The 19,325-nt window shown below is 52.9% G+C and overlaps 1 protein-coding gene across 1 annotated transcript; it reads left to right on the top strand.

The window, feature by feature from the left end:
* Positions 1–2,958: 2,958 nt before the first annotated feature.
* IL4R (interleukin 4 receptor) lies at positions 2,959–17,657 on the top strand (the record flags this gene model as incomplete). Its single annotated transcript, XM_084250211.1, has 9 exons — positions 2,959–3,028; positions 4,879–5,017; positions 6,497–6,648; positions 7,715–7,911; positions 12,487–12,643; positions 13,614–13,713; positions 13,905–13,983; positions 15,258–15,307; positions 16,106–17,657. The coding sequence occupies 9 exons, from the start codon at positions 2,959–2,961 to the stop codon at positions 17,655–17,657; spliced, it is 2,496 nt and encodes an 831-aa protein (XP_084106337.1).
* Between the last annotated feature and the right edge of the window lie 1,668 nt (positions 17,658–19,325).

Raw genomic sequence — 19,325 nt, 5'->3', positions numbered from 1 at the left:
AGGAATAAATCACAGAAAGGTTGAGAGAGAATATGAATGAAAAGGACAGTGCGAGGAAAGGTAAGGAGGTATGTCTGAAGAGCAGCAGAAAGTGAAGAGGTGCAGGTGGTGGTTAAACATCGAGCACAGGTGTGGAGGCGAGGGTAGATTGGGAGGCTGGCCAGCTGGGGAGGGCCTTCCTGTAGGACTTAGCCATTGGAGAGGTTCCAGCAGGCACTTGGGGACTCTGCCATGATACTCACCCCATCCTGTGCCCAGACCCTGTGCAGAGTGCTTTAGGTAAACACCTCACTTCCTCTTTGTAACACAACCTCTGAGGTTGAACTTGGTGTCACTTCCGAGTGGCTGAGAAAGAAGCCAAGGCTCTGAAAGACAGAGTGACTTAACAGCAATAACTGCTAGGCAGAATGAGGCCTAGAGGATGCTTTTCGGAATATGTAAGATGGAGATGCAAGCAGGAATGGGGTTCGGGACAGATGGGTGCTCTCAGCTTTGTCAGGGAAAAGGCCCCTGCATTATCTGCCAGGGACTCTAGGGGCCAGGGGGCGTGCTCCCTCCTTGGCCCTATAGGACACTGCTTCTGAGCGTTTTTTTTCATGATTCTAAGTGGTGACAGAAGCCGAGTCACTGGTGTGTTCAGGTCACTCTTTGTGGACTGTGTGTGAGCTCATTTAGTCCTCGCATTGCCCCACGGAGATGGAACGTGATATTAGCTTCACTGTACAGACCAGGGAACAGGTGCAGAATGGCTAAGCCGCTTGCTCAGGGATCATGAGTAATTGACAAAACAGGTGTTTAAAGTTAAGGAAATAATCACAAAACTATGGTGGCAGATTCCATGGAAGAGTATATACACCATGCTGTTTACAGTGGAGAAGTAATAAAAATAATAAAGGCTAACAGTCGTGAACCCACAGTGCAGTGCTCCTAGTCTGATGCTTTGGATCTAAATTTAGTGCTACGGAATATTACTGATATAAGGTTTAAATTTTAAGTTTTTGCATTTAGAGGATGCTGCTATTATCATGAATCAAGTTCATATTTATCTCTATCTTTAAAGAATCAAATCTGGAAAAATAGATGTTGTTTCTGAGCAATGGGTTTACTACACAGTGTGCACAGAAACTGATACTATGACATCAGATTTTGAGGGGGGAATAAAAGCTTTATGGCAAATTGATGGGCAATGAGGTAGGAGATAAACTCAAATCTACCTCCCAAGTTAAGAAAGTGAATGAAGTTATGTAGGTTTTGGGGACCAGGATTGAGAACAAAGAAGTTAGCTTTTATTGGATAAAGAGTGGATTAGGGACCTCCCCTGGTGGCGCAGCGTTTGAGCGCTGGGCTGCAAAGCTGCCCGCAGCCTCTGCAGCGCCGGTTCGATCCCCAGCTACCAGGCGAGGGTCCCACATGGTGCGCAGACCTCTCCTGCCACCCGCTGCTCCCCTCAGCAGTGTACTTCGGTCCTTCTGCCTGCTCTGCTCCCCGCTCTGGCTCTGGTGAATTCTCTCACCCTCCCGCGCTTCTGACTGTACCCAGAGCATGTATAAATAAATAAATAAATCTTTTAAAAAAAGAGTGGATTAGGTCAAGAAATGTGGGCTTGGCTAAAAGTTCATTGACTAGTTCACACATGAAGACATATGAAGAAGCTTTGTTCTTCAGATAACTGGAGTTTTGAATTTCCGTTGGTGGGCCCAGGTGACCCTCCCCCACCCCTTATTTGTGTCTCCTAGAAAAGTTTAGATACGTGGGGGTTTTTTATATGTATGCTAAGATCTGAAAGCAATTTAACCATTTAGCCCCAATTATAGTTATCAATTTTGGGTGTTTGTGCCTTCTCTGTTTTAGTCCCCAGCCATGCTTTTGGGGATATCACTAACAATCAGGGTGGTTACCAACCAATTCATATAAACTACAAAGTAGCAAAAGTAATCTACAGGGCTATAGGTTGGGGTGATGGGGTTAAAACCAAGAGGAACAGTAATAATGTGGTGTAAGGAACATTCACAAAATTAAGGGGCATACAGCAAGAGACAATTATTGAACTCAAGTTTAGGGAGCCAGCTTACCTGGGCTTGGCTCATCTTGCTGGGCTCGCTCACCCATCTCATGTCAGCTGCTCGCTCACCCATCTGACGTCAGCTGCTCACACACATGATGTCTCACACAGAATGGCACAGCCGGGTCCTTTGCATGTAACTGTCCTCCAACAGGCCAGCTCAGGTGTGCAAAAGCCATCCTCAGCATGTGTGACTTGTGCTAATATTCTGGCCAAAGCTAGTCACAGGTTGATCCCAGAGTCCAAGGGTGAGGAAGCATGGAGCGCAGGTGGTGGTGTATGTGGGAGGGGAGGAGGCTCTGCGGGATTACATGAAACAGGAGGAGGGGAACTAGACAATAATGTAGAAAATCTAACACTTTGAACAGCATCTTCATAGTGGCTGCGAATACCATGGTGACTCTAGGTCCACTTTGCAAGGCTGACCAGTTAGATCACCATCCCCAAAGTACATTTCAAGGAAGTAAATCCTTTCAGTTTGGGGGTTTTGGCACATGCACACAGAATAAAAGCTGGGTATGGAAATACATTCGGTAAGACTCAGCTTAAAAGAAGGAAAAGAAATTACCTTCTTTATTGCAAGACTTAGTAGAATCTTTACACACATGAGTATTGTGAACTTCCAGAAATCCGAAGATTTGCTCATGCTTAGCAGGCATGGGCTTTTTTTTCAAGATCCATCCTTGGCGTAAATGTGTGGCTCCCAGGCTGGGCTGTGTCCAGTGGGTTCTGTTTTGTGATATAAACAGCTCTTGTGAATGTGGAAGGCTCATTACTGGCAGAGACTCAAATGGTGTGGGAGGAGGGACTGTTGTACCTGGAGTGGGGGATGGTAGAAGCCCCCAGTCAGTGCTAACCAGTTGCCTTTCTCTCAGCAGGCACCCTAGGATCTCCCAATGGGGTGGCTTTGCTCCAGAATCACCTTCTCTGTGAGTTGCCTGATGCTGGTGTGGGCAGCAGGCGCTGGTAAGTCACCACCTCCCAGCCATTCCTTTGTTCATCCATTCATCCAGCACAAGTTGATTGCCTTTATGTGCCAGACCGCCGGGCTGATCTGTGAACAAACCAAAGATCCCTGGACTTGAGGATATATTGTAAGGGGGGAGAGCGGGGACTCGTCAGTGACAAGTGGTCTGAAGTAGAAGCGAATTCTGAAGATTTTGGAAATCTTCACTGATGGAAAACATCTTTGGCAAAAAAAGAAAGAAAAAGTCAATATTGCACAGAGTAGGGAGGATTGGGGACGCTGGGGGAGAAGTAGAATTCCAATTAAAATATGAGCTTAGAGAAACCCCTCATTGGGTGACAGTTGAGCAAAGACTTGAAGGAGCGGGGAGTCATGCAAATATCTGGGGGGAAGGAGAGGGTTGTCTGAAACGTTGGAGGGACTGAGGGAGGCCAGTGTGGTGGCCAGGAGGAGGAGCAGCAGGGGGGGGTGGGGGGGGAGAGAAACGGGACCATGGAGCCAAAAAGGACCTTGCAGAGTTTGAGCAGAGAAGTGACATGCCCTGTCACAGTAAAAAGGACCCCTCTGGGAGGTGGAAGCTGGGAGGCCAGGGAGACGGTGCTGCTCCCTTGGACCAAGGAGGACATGAGAGGGAGTTGGCTGTGGACCCATCTGATTGAAGTGGAGGAGAGAGGTACCAAGGATGACTCAGATTCTGACCTGAGCGACTGGGAAGGACACACTTGTCACTTCTGAGAGGCAGAGGGGGATTTATTTGTGTTTTGTTTATTCATTTGGTGGGGGGAGGGGGGATCAGGAGTTTGTCTTGGACATGGGGTGAGCTAGAGATTATTTTTTTAAAGATCTATTTATTTATGCATACAAGAGCCAGGGTACAGGCCAGAGGTGTGGAGGGTGAGAGGATTCACCAGAGACAGAGTGGGGAACAGAACAGGCAGATTGACTGAAGTACACTGCTGAGGGGAGCAGCGGGCAAGATAGGAGAGGTCTGCTGCGCCATGTGGGTTTCTCCCTGGCTGGCTGGGTATCGAACTCGTGCTGCAGAGGCTTCCGGACAGCTTCATAGGTTGCGTCCTAACTCCCTGCGCCACCAGGGAGGCCCGAGTTAGAGATATTTATGAGATAGATAAGGCTTCTCTTAGCATGGAAGTCCTGATGAACAAATGCAAATGGATACAGGTATGGTGGATCCTGTGCTGAGCACAGGAGCAAGAAGGTGCCTGCTGTCTTGCCCCTGGAGGGCAAAGGCTTTGGGACAATGTGGCAAACCCAGCATACAACCTGTTGGGTTCAGGCTCCAGCCCTACCACCAGCTAACTACCTCATCCTGTCCTTCGATAGTGGTGGAACCCGACCTCATCCTGTCCTTTGATACTGGTGGAACCCAACCGGAAGCCAGGGTGACAAGACAAGACCATGGAGCAGCCTCCTGCATGTGCAGGGGAAGTGGGCATACAGGGGGATATGCCCTGCATGGGGACAGGAAATGGGCAAATGGGACGCAGCACCTCCCCAGCTCACACTGCTGCAGGGCAGAAGCCTTAGACTGTCCTTATCTTTCCTTTAATTTGGCCAAGGCCAAGCAGTTGGGTTTGCAAAAGCTAGCAGTGCCTTTGGTCCATTCCCTGTTAAGGATCCCACACCTAAGTGTACATCTTCAGCTTTAGAAGTCACTCCTGTGCCAACTGGCAAACTCCAGGAGCCCAGGCCCTGGCCCCAGTTCTGTGAAGGTTGGCACACATGGGCCTAGGGCCTTGGTCTCGCTTGGGCTGGTTTTTGACTTGTGCCCAGGGCGTGTGCTCCCCATGCTGGTCGAGCTCTGGGTGCTCAAGTATCCATGTCTCCCCAGGGAGTATGAAGGTCCTGCATGAGCCCACCTGCTTCTCTGACTACATCAGCATCTCCACTTGTGAGTGGAAGATGGACGGTCCTACCAACTGCAGTGCTGAGCTCCGCCTGACCTACCTGCTCAATTCTGAAGACTCTGAGTAAGTCTGTGCTGGGAGTTTGGGGAGTCTGTGTCCACTGGGTGTGCCGTGGGAGTTGGCCTGGTCCCATGGTGCCCTGACTGCAGCTGTCCAGCTCGGTCCTAGAGGTGAGGCACCCGAGACCTGTGTAAGATAGGGTGAGTATGTCACCAGTTACCAGGACATGTGGCATGCATGGGTGGGTGGATTATTGTGTTGACCAGTGGTTGTCACACTTTTTGGTTTCAGGACCCATTTGCCTGCTTAAAATTAATGAAACCAATATTACCTTCATTAAAAAAATATTGTGAGCCCCCCGAAAGTTTTTGTCTAGGTAGTTTATGTGGATCAATATTTACCCTATTAGAAATTAAGACAGAAATTCTACATCACAGCAACATGCAGACCCACATTCAACATGCCATCAGAGCAGTGACATCATCACCTGGAATGTGGCTTCTGGAAAAGTCTACCATATACTTGTGAGAGTGAAAATGGCAGTCACGTCTTAGTATTTTTACAAAGAGTGGCCTAAGGGGTGCTTGATCACACTTTGGTTTTTGGGGCTTAGTCTTGAGTGGAGAGTTCACTGTGATGGTTGGTGCATCATGGAAAGTGGGTGGCATTGTTCTAGGTGGTTCCCTGGGAGAATCCTGGTATGCAGGTGCTGTTACAGGTGCCTGGGATGTGATGGGCACACACAGCAGGTGGTGACGAGGACAGACAGGGACACACAGCATGCCAGACATAGGGCACACTGACAGGTGGATTTCCAGGCTATGCTATGGTTGATGGGCTGGGCTCTGTGCTCTGGACATTGGCCTGGACCAGGGAGCTGCAGACTATGGCCACAGGCCAATACTGCTACCACCTGACTTTATAAATAAAGTTTTATTGGCACACAGCCATGCTTACCCTTTAGTATTGTCTGTGGCTGCTTTTGTGCTGCAACACCAGAATTGAGTAGTTGGGACAGAAAACGACCTTCCAAGTCCAAAATATTTACTGTCTGACATTTAATAGGAAATGCTTGCTGACCCCTGACTTAGCCCAGGAGATGTGGGGTTGGCTGGTTTAGGTGGCACATTGAGATTTTAATGTGGTGCCCCAGGCATGTGTTACAGGCAATGTGCCAGGCTTGAAATAGACACTCTGTACTGGGATAAACAGTATTTGGGACATGTGAGAGCTCTAAGAGGGTCCCGAGTGCCTTGGGTTCTTCCTTTTCTCTGGCTTTCAGGAATGAGCCAAGGCCCAGGACCAAGGCCTCAGCCCCAGATGTCTGAGTCCATGGTGAGTGTGGAGAGGGGCTGTGGCTGCACGGAAAGCCATCCCCACCACACCTTGGGCATTCCACTCCCATGTCCCCAGAGGAGGTCCTTGAGGCAGGACCATCGGGAAGCTGGAAGTTCCTGTGGTTCCTGGAGGCATGTCCTGGAGATGCCTGTGTGTCACAGCCAGCCTAAATGTGACCATTCTAACTACCACCCACGTCTGCAGAAACCTCACGTGTGTCCCTGAGAACAAAGAGGGCACGGTGTGCGTGTGCTATATGCCGATAGATGACGTCGCCAGGGAGGACATCTATCAGCTGAGCCTGTGGGCCGGGAGACAGCTGCTGTGGAATGGCTCCTTCAAACCCAGTGAAAATGGTGAGTGGGGCAGGGTGGGCTGGGGTGCAGGCATCACCGCAGCCAGCCCCTGGGCCTCTGAGGCAGGGGAGGCAGGTTCCAATAGGTTGAGGGGGCAGCAGCCTCCTATCTTTCCCCAGACATAATGGGAGTCCTGCCCCTTGCTGGGACTCAGTTCTCCCATCCTGGAAATGGGCTTGGGCTCAGCAATACAGCAGCCCCCCTCAGATATTCCAACCCTCTGAATTTCTGTGTCCAAATCGGGGGGTGAGATGAAACATGGGTGAGGGAAGGCATGCTTGCTGCAAATCAAAATCTGACCTGAGAGCCGTTCATCCATCCTGTCAACTGGTCAGACTGTTGGATGACTCTCAAGGCTGACCTTTTCCTGGTACCCAGAGTTCTGCAGGCATTTATCATGAGCTGTAAAGCATGGGGTAAAGCAACAGGAGTTTAAAACACAATTGCTGTGTGGGTTTGGGCAGGTAGCTACTTCTCTGAGCCCCAGTTTCCAGGAGAGAATTATTATCCCCATTTTGCGGTTGAGCAGACTATAGCAATAGCACAGAGAAGGCAAGTAACCTGCCTAAGATCACACAGCTGCAGACTGAGTCTGTCGGAGCCCAGGCTTCCCTCCATCGCCAGTTCCTGAGGGACCTACTGATACTGTTGGTGGTCAGGGGTTATGTCAGTTGGCCACGAATAAGCCCATGCATTAAATGAGTCTTACGTGTGCCTGCTGATTTTAATGCCTATTATATATGCCTGTGAGCTCATGGGTATGATTGCCTAAGAAACTAAGTTTTAAAATACAGGAATCAAAATAAAAATACTGAGTAAGTGATAGTATGGGACACAGATGAGGTCAAAAGTGCAAAGGCCTAATGGAAAAACCCACAGTTTGGGTTACTTTGGCTTACACCCTTTGCAGTTACTGTAAAAAGGCATTTGAAAACCACTGAAGTGACAGGTGGAATTTTGGCCGCGTTACAGTCAGTGTACCCTTGTAATTCTGCTGTGACTCTGTGTCTGTGGATAATCAACATGCCCTGGAGGTGGTCTCGGCGACCTCTGGTCTGCACGCCAGGCCTCCCCGCTGACCCCAACCAGACCCTCATTCAGCTCATCTCCACAGTGAAACCTCCGGCCCCCAGGAACCTCACTGTTCGTCCCAACGTCTCCGAGTGGCTGCTGACGTGGAGTGACCCGTACCCTCACGAGAACTACCTGTATTCCCAGCTCAACTACCAGATCAACATTTCAAATGAAAATGACCCCACAGATGTGAGTGGACGTGCTGCGGGCTTCTGCCACCTCCTGGGATCGGGCGGGTGGAGGCTCACGCTCCAGAGCTAGAGGTGGAGAGGATGCCCTGGCTGGCTGGCCAGGGCCCCCGCTTGTGCCTGGCTGTGTGCATGGCCAGTCCCCCCGCCCCGCCATCTACCGCTCACCCAGACCAGGGAGCGGCAAACGATGGCCGCGGACCAAGCCAGCCCTCCGCCTGGGCAGGGAGGGGAGTTTAGTTAGGGTCACTGTTCCTCATTGGCGACTGAGGACTATGGGCTGCATCCGTGTTTTCCAGGGGTGGAATTCCTAGATTTTAGGTCCTACCTGGGACACACTTAAGACAGAGCCCCACGGTAAGACCACAGGGAGAGCCGCAAACCCGCTCTCTCCCCGACCCTGCCTGGCCAAGAAAGACAGCTCAGCTGAGCAGATGGGTTTACCAAGCCCCCTTTGTAACAGAGAGAGGAGGCCGGGGTCCCAGCGCCTCCCCCAGAAAACAGGTGCAACTGTCGTTTAGTGCTGTTGCTCAGTTCTTGTGGCCTTTACTTTTCTGTGACATGTGACACTCGCTTTCCATTCACAGCAGTGATAGCGGGGCTCCCTTTTAAATGACTGCATTGACGTTTTTCAAAAGGGAGAACTGATTCACAGGAAGCTATCAAGTAATAATAGCCAGGGCCGCCCACCAGAGACGGCTTGGCCCATCCAGTGCGCGCTGCAGGTAGAAGTGGTAGTCACTTCCTGTCGCCCCTGCCCACCCCTCAGACCTTCTCCCTCGAGGGCCAGCGTCTGAACACGGTGGGCCTCAGCGATTCACAGAGCTGCCTTCCCAGTTCCTGCTCTGCACTTGCCCTGGTGGCCCTGCAAACATGTTGCTTAACCTCCTTGTAACATAAGCATAACGAGGGAACCTACCCTGTTAGGCTGTTGAAAGCCCAGAATGTGGGAGCCAAGACAGGCTCCCCCACTTGGCACAAAGAGTGTCACAAACACGCCTCCATTTCTCTGGAGTGCCCAGGTCTTGGAAAGCCCCATGTGCCTCCCTCCCACGGCCTGGTCTCTAACTGTCAGAGTTGCCAACAGCCTGCTGTGAGCCATGCGGGGCATCTGGGGCCTGGGCTGACCTGGCCTCGGCTGCCAGGGGGCCAGCCCCAGGCATTTGACACTCCCAAGTCAGGCAGTGTGGCTGCTTCCCCTTCCTGGCCAAGCTGGGGAGGTGATGGGTGTTGACCATCTCTCTCAGTTGTGGTTTCCCTCTTGGCACCGTGCCAGGAGTGGGTAGGTGCAGGAATGAGCCAGCCAAGGTAACGCAGTAGAAGCTCAGAGGGCACCTGGGGAAGGAGGGTGTGTATAGATGCCAAGGAAAGAGGCAGGTTTGGTTTTGTCAGTTAATCTCATTTTCTGGCTCTCTGTGAGGCTTCAGTTCAGGGGATAGACTGAAGGGGAGAAACAGGTACAGCTGAAGGGATTCAAAGAAATGTTATTTGCTTATTTCTAGGCATGGCTGGATCCAGTGCCAGGAATCTCTTGGCCCTGCTTTATTCTGTGTTGACTTCATTTTTAGGCTGCCTCTTCCCTCCTCCAACGAGCAGCTCCAGGCCTATATTCCCAAGCCATAATGGAGGAAAATTTTCTTTCCAGATAGTCCCCATAAAAGTCCTGAGACCAATGGTCAATTGCCTGGCTTAGATCATGGAGCAGTCTCTGAAACTGTCACAGGCTGTGCGCTATGTTCTGATTGACCAGAAGTGAGTCACACCCCCCATCTCTGCAGGTTGTGTTGGCTCTGCCCAAAGCACATGGGCCAAAAAACGAGGGAGAAGGATTTCCCTGTGGGAGGTCCTGGGACAGGGGAACAGACTGACAACACTGAAGCACATTCTGTCCCCGGTCTGGAACCCAGAATTGATCACATTTCAGGATGTGGCTCAGTGGAGGTGCTCAGGGCTGCCCCTGGGCCTCAGATTCCTAGCTCCAGCTATCTTGCTGCTGGTGTGGAGGCTCTGAGACACCCCTCCCTTGCCTCTCCCTTGACCAGGACAAAATTAGACCTGAAGAATTCTCTCATTAGTCCTTGGTCAGAGTTGGTCACATGTTTCTCTCTTGCCAGTCAGAGGCCTAGGGAACGAGATGGCCAAGTGAGGATTATTAGCCTTGGAGAGAGGCTTACCTGCCCTCAGCTTTAGCACCTGAACCCAGTGGCATAGATCCCGGGCAGGTGTCTAGCCGTGTTGGCTCCGGTACTGCAGATGTCAGCTGTGACTCACAGTGAGGGGCGGGGTGCAATTCTAAGAAGAGATTAGGGACTTGCTGTAGAATTTGAAGGGTGGAACTGCTCATTGCCCTCTTCTTTCTGAGCCAGGCTCTATAATGGATGTTTAGCCTGGACATTGAAGGATGTATGGGGTGTTCTAGATAAGGGAGGCGGGGATAGGACGGATGGAGGTACATGAGCAAAATGACAAAGCTGAGGATTATGGGGATTTGGAAATATGAAGAGTGAAAAAAGCAGGAAATGAATCACAGGCCTATTCATAGGATCATGCCCACCAACATAACGGCCACCATTTCTTGTGTGCCCACTATGTACCTTATGTGACATGTATTGTCACCAATGGATGGGAAAGCCCTGCTGGGGTCCCACAGCTAGAAATGCTACAATTGAGGTGTGAACCCAGGATTTGAACTCCAAAGCCTGTGCTGTGTCTCCTCCCCTGGATCTTTCTCCCAGGAACAGATTTTAAGACACCTTGACTTAGTTAAAAAACAAATTAACTGCAAATAGTTTCTCAGAAATTGTATTTCTCTTTGGTTTCTTAGTAAAGCATTTCCCAATTCCCTCCTCTGCATAAGACATTTGATTCCTTTGGGACTCTAGCTCCAGCTCTTGCTTACCCAGAAAAACCAAGGAGGGGGGTGAGAGCCTCCTCGTCTCCCTGCCCTGGCCTTCAGTAACCCCCGCTCCATCCTCAGCTCCACTGGAAAAACACCAGCTGCCCTCGGGTCTCTCCAGCAACCTACTGCGACTTTGCTTTCCTTGGTGCAAGGCCTCCCCTCTGCTCATTTTGCACCAAATGTGCTTCCAACCTGCAAGTGGGCGGGGAGCTGCCCGAGCTGGGAGGGTTGCAGGTCCTGAGGAGGGAGACACGGGGATGGACCGCCTCAGAGAGCAGGCACCTGGTGGGGGGGGTTGAGCCATTCACTCACTCTCAGAATTGATCTTGCACAAAGATTTTATTTTCATTTTTATTTTTTAATAAAAGTTTTTTAAAACATAAAAGTAAATGTTTACATAAAAAATTCAAATGGTACAGGAGGACTTAGAATGGAAATGTTTCTCGCCCAACCCCAACCTCAGTTCCTCTTCCCGGAGGCTGACCACGGCGCCTGTCTCTCGCCAGGAGGGAAGGGGCGGCAGGTGAGGGCAGGCAGGGCTTGGAGGCACCTGTGTCCTTCCAAGGAGCTTGTATTCCAGAAAAATGCAATAGTGTTAGAACAGACCTGTTTATCATCCCACTCTCTGGGGTCAGGCGCCTGGGCATGGCTGAGCTGGGGCTCTGCTTAAGTTGTCACAGGCTGCTGGGGTGTCATCTCCCTTGAGGTTTGACTGAGGGATCATGGCTTCTGGGCTCCTGTGGGCTGTTGGGCTGGGCACCTTGGGTTCTTGCTGCCCTTGGGCAGGAGGCCACCCACCACCACTCAGTGCTTTCCTGTATGGCCTTCTCAAAGCCAGCAAGGGAGAGTCTTCCAGAAAGTTGGAATTACAGTCTTACATCATCTCGTCTCTGTGTACCCGTCATCTTTGCCATAGTAGACACAAGCCACAGGCCCCACCCCACTCAAGAGGGGTTACACAGGGTGGGGACATCCAACCAGCTCAGTCTGTGCCAGTGTCACTGTGCTTCTCCCTTGAGGCCCTTAAGACTTGAAAGGCAGTGGGTAGCACCTACTGTCTGCATCTCACCTTTCTCGCTTAACCACACATCTTGGGATCCCTTCCCAGTGGGGGCTAGGCTGGCGGGGCCTGAGAGTCTCTGCCAGCAAGGTTGGTCTTGGCAGCAGTACTGGGAGCCCTGGGGGACAGAGGATACCAGTTGTGCCTCAGGAGGATCCTTGTCTTGTTGCACGTCTCCCCCCAGCCCTGCCCGGTCCTCCCTGAGTGCCAGTCCGTATTAACCCATTTCATCTTCCCGGCGACGCGGGGAGGTACACACACTGACCGTCGCCATTTTGCAGATGAGGACAGCGATATTATGTTACTTCCTAGCCTCACACAGCCGGGAAGTGGGGACTCTCACCTTCATTGTGAGGAAACTAAATCTCCAAAAGAGTTGTCACCGTACCCCTGTAACATTATCTGGCTAATCGGGGGGCCAGGGTGAAGGCCAATTGCTGGGCCTCCTTCCCTCAATGCTAGCGGTTGTGGAAGTCACAGATGAAGGCCTGGCTGGGAGGAATCCCCAAAACACTGCGCTAGTGGCTTTTAAACACCATGGGGTCAGCTCAGGACACAGCCAGCTGGCACCCCCCCCACCCCCGGCTGTGCACTGACACGCTCCTTTCCTCTCCCAGGTCATACTCTATGATGTGACGTACGAGGGGTGCTCCCTGTACTTCCAAGCCAGCATCCTGAAGCCCGGGGCCTTCTACAGTGCCCGCGTGAAGTGTTTGGCTCGGGAATACAAGAGCAGCTGGAGCGACTGGAGCCCCAGCACCAGGTGGCATAATTGTGAGTGGGGGACCTTTGCGCATCAATAACACAAGTATACACTGAGCTCCTACTGTATGCCCGGCCCTGTGCTAGATGCTGGGGGGACGGCGGTGAGAAAACGGACAGAATCCCTGTGCTTCTGGAATTGACTTTCCTAAGGGGGAGACAGAAAATAAACAAGTAAACAAAAAGTAAATCTGGTAGCTCTAGACCCAGGTGGTAGTAAGTCTGGAAGAAAATAAAGTGGGTGAGGGACGGAATGATAGGAAAGGCCCCAGCAGAGGGGGTGCTTGTGGGAGCTGGTGACGGAGATATGTAACAGCAAGTGCTTATGCACAAGTGGGCACGGTTCTGAGAACATCACCTGTGGAATCGGGTCATCCTCACAATGCCCCTGTGGAACAGGTAACGATTATTAACACTGTACAGATGAGCATGGCGCAGGGGTTAAAGACAGTGTTATCAAGCTCTTACCAGCCACTGCAGCCAGTTCGATCCCCAGCCAGGTAGCTGACCCACATGGCACAGCAGACCTCTCCTGTCTCACCTGCTGCTCCCCTCAGGAGTGTACTCAATCTTCCTGTTCTGCTCCCCACTCTCTCTAGTGGAGCCTCTCACCCCCCACACTTCTGGCTTACTCCCCAGTTCTTGTATGCATAAATAAATAAATCTTTAAAAAACAAACATTGTACAGATGAGGAAATCAAGGCCCAGAGAGGGTGAGGGGCTTATCTGTGTCACCAACAAGAAGGTGAGGCTTTGATGCAGGTAGTCCTACTCCAGAGTGCTCCAGGAACAATGACAAATTCAAGGTCCTTGAGTGGCTCCAGGCTTGTAGGGGCAGGGGACAGTGAGGAGGACAGTGTGGAGAGGAGACTGGTCCATGCAGGGTCTCCCTGGGAGGGCGCGTCCTGGTCTCCAACTCTGGGGGGCTGGCCCAGGCGGTGGCAAGCAGGGCTCAGCCTCACGCCCCCCCCAACACTTGCAGACTTTCAGCCGCCCATGGAGCAGCACCTCCCGCTCGGCGTCAGCATCTCCTGCATCATCATCGTGGTCCTCTGCCTGTCCTGCTATGTCAGCATCCTCAAGTGAGTCCTGGGCTTAACACAGGATGCAGCTGAGCCGGCCCTCTGGGGAGCAGAGTGGCTGGGAAAGTACATCTTGGGGTCCTTTTGTTCAACAATAAATACGGATGGCGCATCTACCGTGAGGCTCTGAGTCAGCAGCTGAGAAGCTGTCAGTGGTTCCCACACCCACACCTTTTCCTTTTCCTTTTCAGGATTAAGAAAGAATGGTGGGACCAGATTCCCAACCCAGCCCGCAGCCCCATGGTGACCATTGTCATCCAGGATTCTCAGGTAGGGGAGGGGAACACCTTGGCTTTTGGAATTGCAGCTTAATGTGGCCCTGGAGGCTTTCCCAGCCCTCCCTGTGGCTTTCCTAGCCATTCTTTCATCCCCTGGTGGGGTCCCCTCTTGGTTCTTTCCCTCCCTTGGGAGGAGATAACCAGTGAGGTCTCCTGTCACCTCCTGGTGAGGCACCTGTCTCAGGGCAGGAGACCAAGAGGAGCGGCAGGATGGGACTAGCTTCCTCTGTCTTTCTCCTGAGACCAGGAAATTGCCCCTGAAGCACCAGCACATCTAGCCTCCATTCTCTTTGGCCTGAATTGCATCATATCCTCCTTCCTAAACTGTTTACCTGTGAGGGAGTGGGGAACCTTGGACCAGCCAGGTGGCCGTCCTGAACTGGGAGGGGGGCCACCTTCCCTAGTGTGATGGCCTTGTGGGGTTTGCCTGAGCCATAGCAGAGTTCTCTGGGAAGGAGGTGGTGGGGTGCAGGTCTTGTCTATAACAGAAGGTCCAGATGTCCTCAGCTCTCCACACTCTTCTGACTCTGGAGCCCAGTGGTGCCTGCTTTGAAGCCTCACTCTCACTTATCTGTACCGTGGATTTGAGCAAGTTGCTTAACTTCTCAGAGTCTCAGCCCCTCCTGTGGGTTCTAGTGGTATTTACCTAACAGGATCGATGTTGGGAGTCACTGAGACAAGATAAGTCAAGTGTATATTACAGGTGCCTGCGCAGTCACTGCCGTTTATGTATCGGTTAGCTTTGCTGTGTAACAACTCACCTTGAAATTTCTAGTTAAAAGCAGTAGCCGTTTATTCGCTCCTGCAGGCAGGCAGTTCGAGCTCCACTCAGTGGTGGGGGTAGAAGGATCCTGAGTTGGGCTGGGCTGGCCGGGTTCTAGTGGCCTCACTCACAGGCCTGGCAGCTGGTTTATTCTCATCTGGGGCAGTGGAGCTAACCAAGCTATGGGTTTCACCCCCAAGCAAGTCAGCCCAGTTAGCACAGTGTCACTTCTACCAAGTTCTGTTGGTCAAAGCAAGTCACCTGGCCAGACCCAATTCAAGGGGTGGGAGGAATTTCAGAATACTGTGGCCATTCAACGTAACTTAAGGACAGTCTCATTAATTCCCAGAACATGAGGTTCAGAGAGCTGAAGTGGCCTGAGCAGACCTCTGACCTGTGTGGTGTAAAGGCTAACACAAGGAGCAAACCCTTAGACCATTGCTGTATGCCAGGCCAGGCTGGCAGGCCCCGCCACTCTGTTTCATCAGCTGTCTCTATTTTAGGTATCACTGTGGGGGAAGCGAGCCAGAGGCCAGGAACCAATCAAGTGCCCGTATGTATATGAGCTTAAGTCATGGGCTACATGGATGTAGAGGTGATGGAACTGGGTGGCAGACTCCATCTTGGGAGAGGGGTCATATCCGCACCTCCATGTCTGCCTTCTCTTCCTGTGACACTGGGCTTGGAGAGGTGGCAGGAGGAGGAGTGGTCTGGGTAGATCAGCTGCTGGCTGAGCTGCCTGGGGTTCACTGGTTGGTCAGGACCATGCTGAAGCGCCTTGGGAATGCCCAGTCTGGCCTGAGCCAGGCTGATAGAGTAACAGCCAGGGCAGCTGAACCAGTTAAAATGCGGACGTAAATGTTGCATGTAATTGCATAAATGTTAACAATTTGGTGAATAGCCACAGTATCCCCCAGTATCCCATCGCTACCCCGACTTCCTTCATTGCTCCTTTGGGGCTTCCTGGACCTACCCACAATCCAGTAATGAAAGATTTTTGGCACAGCAGGGGTCTCTGGGACTCTCAACCCCACAGCTATTCTATCTAGTCCTCACTTACGCTGTGGTGTTGATAAGTATTTTTACTATCCCCGACAAAGACTTCTTTATGCAGTAGATTAAGTTTGTATTAGATGCCAGGTATACTGGCTCCAGAAACCCCAAAATAAAACATGGGCCCTACTTTCAGAAAGTTCCCCATTTAGTAGTGAAGATGAATTGGTTAGAAAGTCAGGAAGCATATCTGCAATAAACAGACGTCAGTACAGGGTGATTTCAAGCTGGGCTCTGAAGGATGAATAGGGGTTTTTCAAGAACCCCAACCTTGACCGAACTTTGCTTGCTTTTGCAGACACTGGAAAAGTTGTCTTACCAAGCTCCTGCCCTGTTTCCTGGAGCATGGCATGGGAACGGGTGAGGACGCCCCCAAAGCTGCCAGAAATGGGCCTTTGCAGGGCCCTGGTATATCACCACTGCGTCCTGTGGAGGTCAGCAAGACCATTCTCTGGCCAGAGAGCATAAGCGTGGTGCGGTGTGTGGAGCTGTCGGAGGCGCCGGAGGAGAGGGAGGAGGAAGTGGAGGGAGACAAAAGGAGCTTCTGCCCATCATCCCACAACAGCGGGGGCAGCTTCCTGGAGGGCAGAGAGGGAATTGCAGCCCGGCTGACAGAGAACCTGTTCCTAGATCTTCTGGGAGGTGAGGATGGGGACTTTCACCCGCAGGGCCTGGAGGGGTCCTGCCTTCCTCCCTCTTCAGGAACTGTGAGTGCTCAGATGCCGTGGACGGGGGTTCCCAGGGAGGGGCCCCAGGAGACCTGCCAGAGCGAGGGGCCTGAGTCAGATCTGTGGGCCGCTCGGCCCCAGCGCCCAGCCAGCCCGACTTTCACAGAGATGCCCACCGTCGTCACGGACAACCCCGCCTACCGCAGCTTCAGCCCCTTCCCCAGCCCGCCCTCGGGTCCTGGTGTGCCCAACCCAGACCCCCAGCCGTCTGTGTGCCATGGGGGAGTGGGCCATGGCACCCCCTCTGCCCAGCAGCCCTCGGAGCCACTCCCCACACTCCATCCAGAGCCGGAAACCTGGGAGCAGATCCTTCGCCAGAGTGTCCTCCAGCACAGGATGGCCGCTGCCCCCACCCCCCTCAGCGACTACCGGGAGTTTCTGCGGGCAGTGGAGCAGGGCGGCACCCAGGATGGTCAGGGGGCAGGCTGCGGCCCCACCCGAGAGACGGGCTATAAGGCCTTCTCCAGCCTGCTCGCCAGCAGTGCCATCTGCCCAGGGACATCGGGGGAGGAGGGGAGCAGTGGGGACAGCGCCTACAAGCCCCTCCAGAGCCTTGCTCCTGGCTGCCCTGAGGCCTCTGCCCCAGTCTCTCGCCCTCTGCTCACCTTTGGACTGGACATGGAGCCACCTCATAGTCCTCAGCACTCACTCCCCCCAGGCAGCTACCCAGAGTGCACCCAGCTGGAGCCTGTGGACAAAGGGGAGGACAGACAGAAGCCCCTGTGTGCCCTGGAGCAGGCCACAGACCCCCTCCAGGATGACCTGGGCAGCGGCATCATCTACTCAGCCCTCACCTGTCACCTGTGCGGCCACCTGAAGCAGTGTCACAGCCAGGACGAGCAGGGTGACACCCACGTAGTGGCCACTCCCTGCTGTGGCTGCTGCTGTGGGGACAGGTCCTCACCCCCAGTGAGCCCCCTGAGAACCCTAGACTTCCTGCCAAGTGGGGTTCCTCTGGAGGCTAGCCTCTCTTCTGACTCCCTGGCACCCTTGGGTGTCTCAGAGGAGGCTAAGCCTTCCTTGCTCTGCCAGCCTGCCCCAGGCAATGCTCAGAGCTCCAGCCAGACCCCCAAAATGGTGGCAGTGCTCTCCACCAGGCCCGCCTGCATGACCACCTCCTAAGTGTGTGCCTTCGTGTTGCTGAGGCCTGCAGGTGAGCACCAGGCCTCACCCATGCCTGCGAAATGCATCGACTGCATTGGCAGCCAGGCTGGCAGATTTCCAAGACTTGGGGGACCCTGGTATAAAGTCCCGCTGGGGCTGCAGAGACCAGATACCCCTACTCCCCACATTGGCCTGGACTCCTCACATCCCGTGTGAGTGGAGGTTGCTGGGCAGCTGTGCCCACAGCAGGTGCTGGGAGAGCCGGAAGTTCCTGGGCACCTTGGCTTGTTCATCCGATCACAGCTTCTCCTGTGTGCCATCACTGTCACGCCTGCCCAAGGCGTGACTTGTTATCTAATCACTGTTGCCTGTGTGTAACCAGTCCTGGGTTCACTGCGCCATGTTACTGGATTGGATGCTGAGCCAAGAACCAGCCACATCAACCAGGAGCAACTCAGGAGGCTTTTGGGAAGCCAGTGGGAAGCCGAGGTCATCCACCCGGAGAGGCCCATTTACTCAGATGGAGCTTTGTGAGGCTACCACTATTGGAGGCAGGATCTGGGCGGTGGAGGGTGCTGAGTCAAGAGGATGCGAAAAAGAGTGACTTCCAACCAGTGAAATTTGCTGTCAGGTTCCCCCCTCAAATGTAAGACTTGGGTTCTTGTTACACTTGGGATCCCCATAATAAACTTGCCCAGCTGCCTTGGGATTTGTGCCCCCACGGACACCGTGACTGGAGCCACAGGAGACCAGAGGAAGTGGTTTTTCCCAGGATCCAGCCGGGCCAGGCCCTCTAGCCGGTGACGCGGTGACAGTGAGGGCTGTAGCCTGCGCATAGGCCGGACCTCAAGTTGAGTAACACTTGTTTGCTTTTCTAAGATTGTCTTATCACCTGGCATTTGTGTTTGCTGAGGATGTGGAATGGGAGGGGAGGAGGTTTTGTATCCTCAAAGGCTCTTTATCTCCTTCCCCCCTCATTCATTAAACACACACTTCCAGGCCCTGTTGTGAGTGCTTTGTCCCTGTTAACTCGGTGGAGCCCTCCACCAAGAAACCAGGCATAAGACGTTCAGTCATTGGCATTGTCTCGGTTCCCCCAGAGTCTCTAGTGCATCGAGTTGATTTAGGAGATGATCCCGGGAAACCCCACTGGGGGAGCAGGGAAGTGAGACTGGGAAATGCCGCGCAAGCGATCAAAGAGGCGTTACTGAACATGCCCATGTGGGCAACCGGCCTTCTATCCCACCAGGTTGCTGCGCACAGCACATGCTTGGAGGTACCCCGCAGAGGGGGGAGCTGGAGTGTCTGTCCACTGACTCCTGTGTGTCTGATCGAGGACAGCTTGCAGCTGCTCTAGGAAGAAGGTTCTCGGGACAAGGGGTGCCGAGGTTTTATGCTTTTGGAGGAGCAAGGAGATGTGGACAGGGCTCTGAGGGCAACCTCTACCTTTTACCAAGGTCACCGCTAGCCAGGGGCAGGCAGAGCTGAGCCCAGGCTCCCGAGGTGACCTGTGTTTGACATCCAGGCAGGAAGTGTTGCTCCAGCCCGACTCCCTCCACCCTGCAGAGAGGAGGTCCTGTCAGCAGCGACTGGGGAGTGTAGCATGAGTAAGGCACAGAGCAGGATCTCTGTGAGCCAGGCGGATGGAAAAGAGAGTCCTGGAGCCCTCAATGGCTTTCTCAGGAT

Source organism: Talpa europaea, assembly GCF_964194135.1.
Source record: "Talpa europaea genome assembly, chromosome: 12".
Taxonomy (NCBI): Eukaryota; Metazoa; Chordata; class Mammalia; order Eulipotyphla; family Talpidae; genus Talpa; species Talpa europaea.
This window is presented reverse-complemented; position numbering and strand designations above follow the sequence as displayed.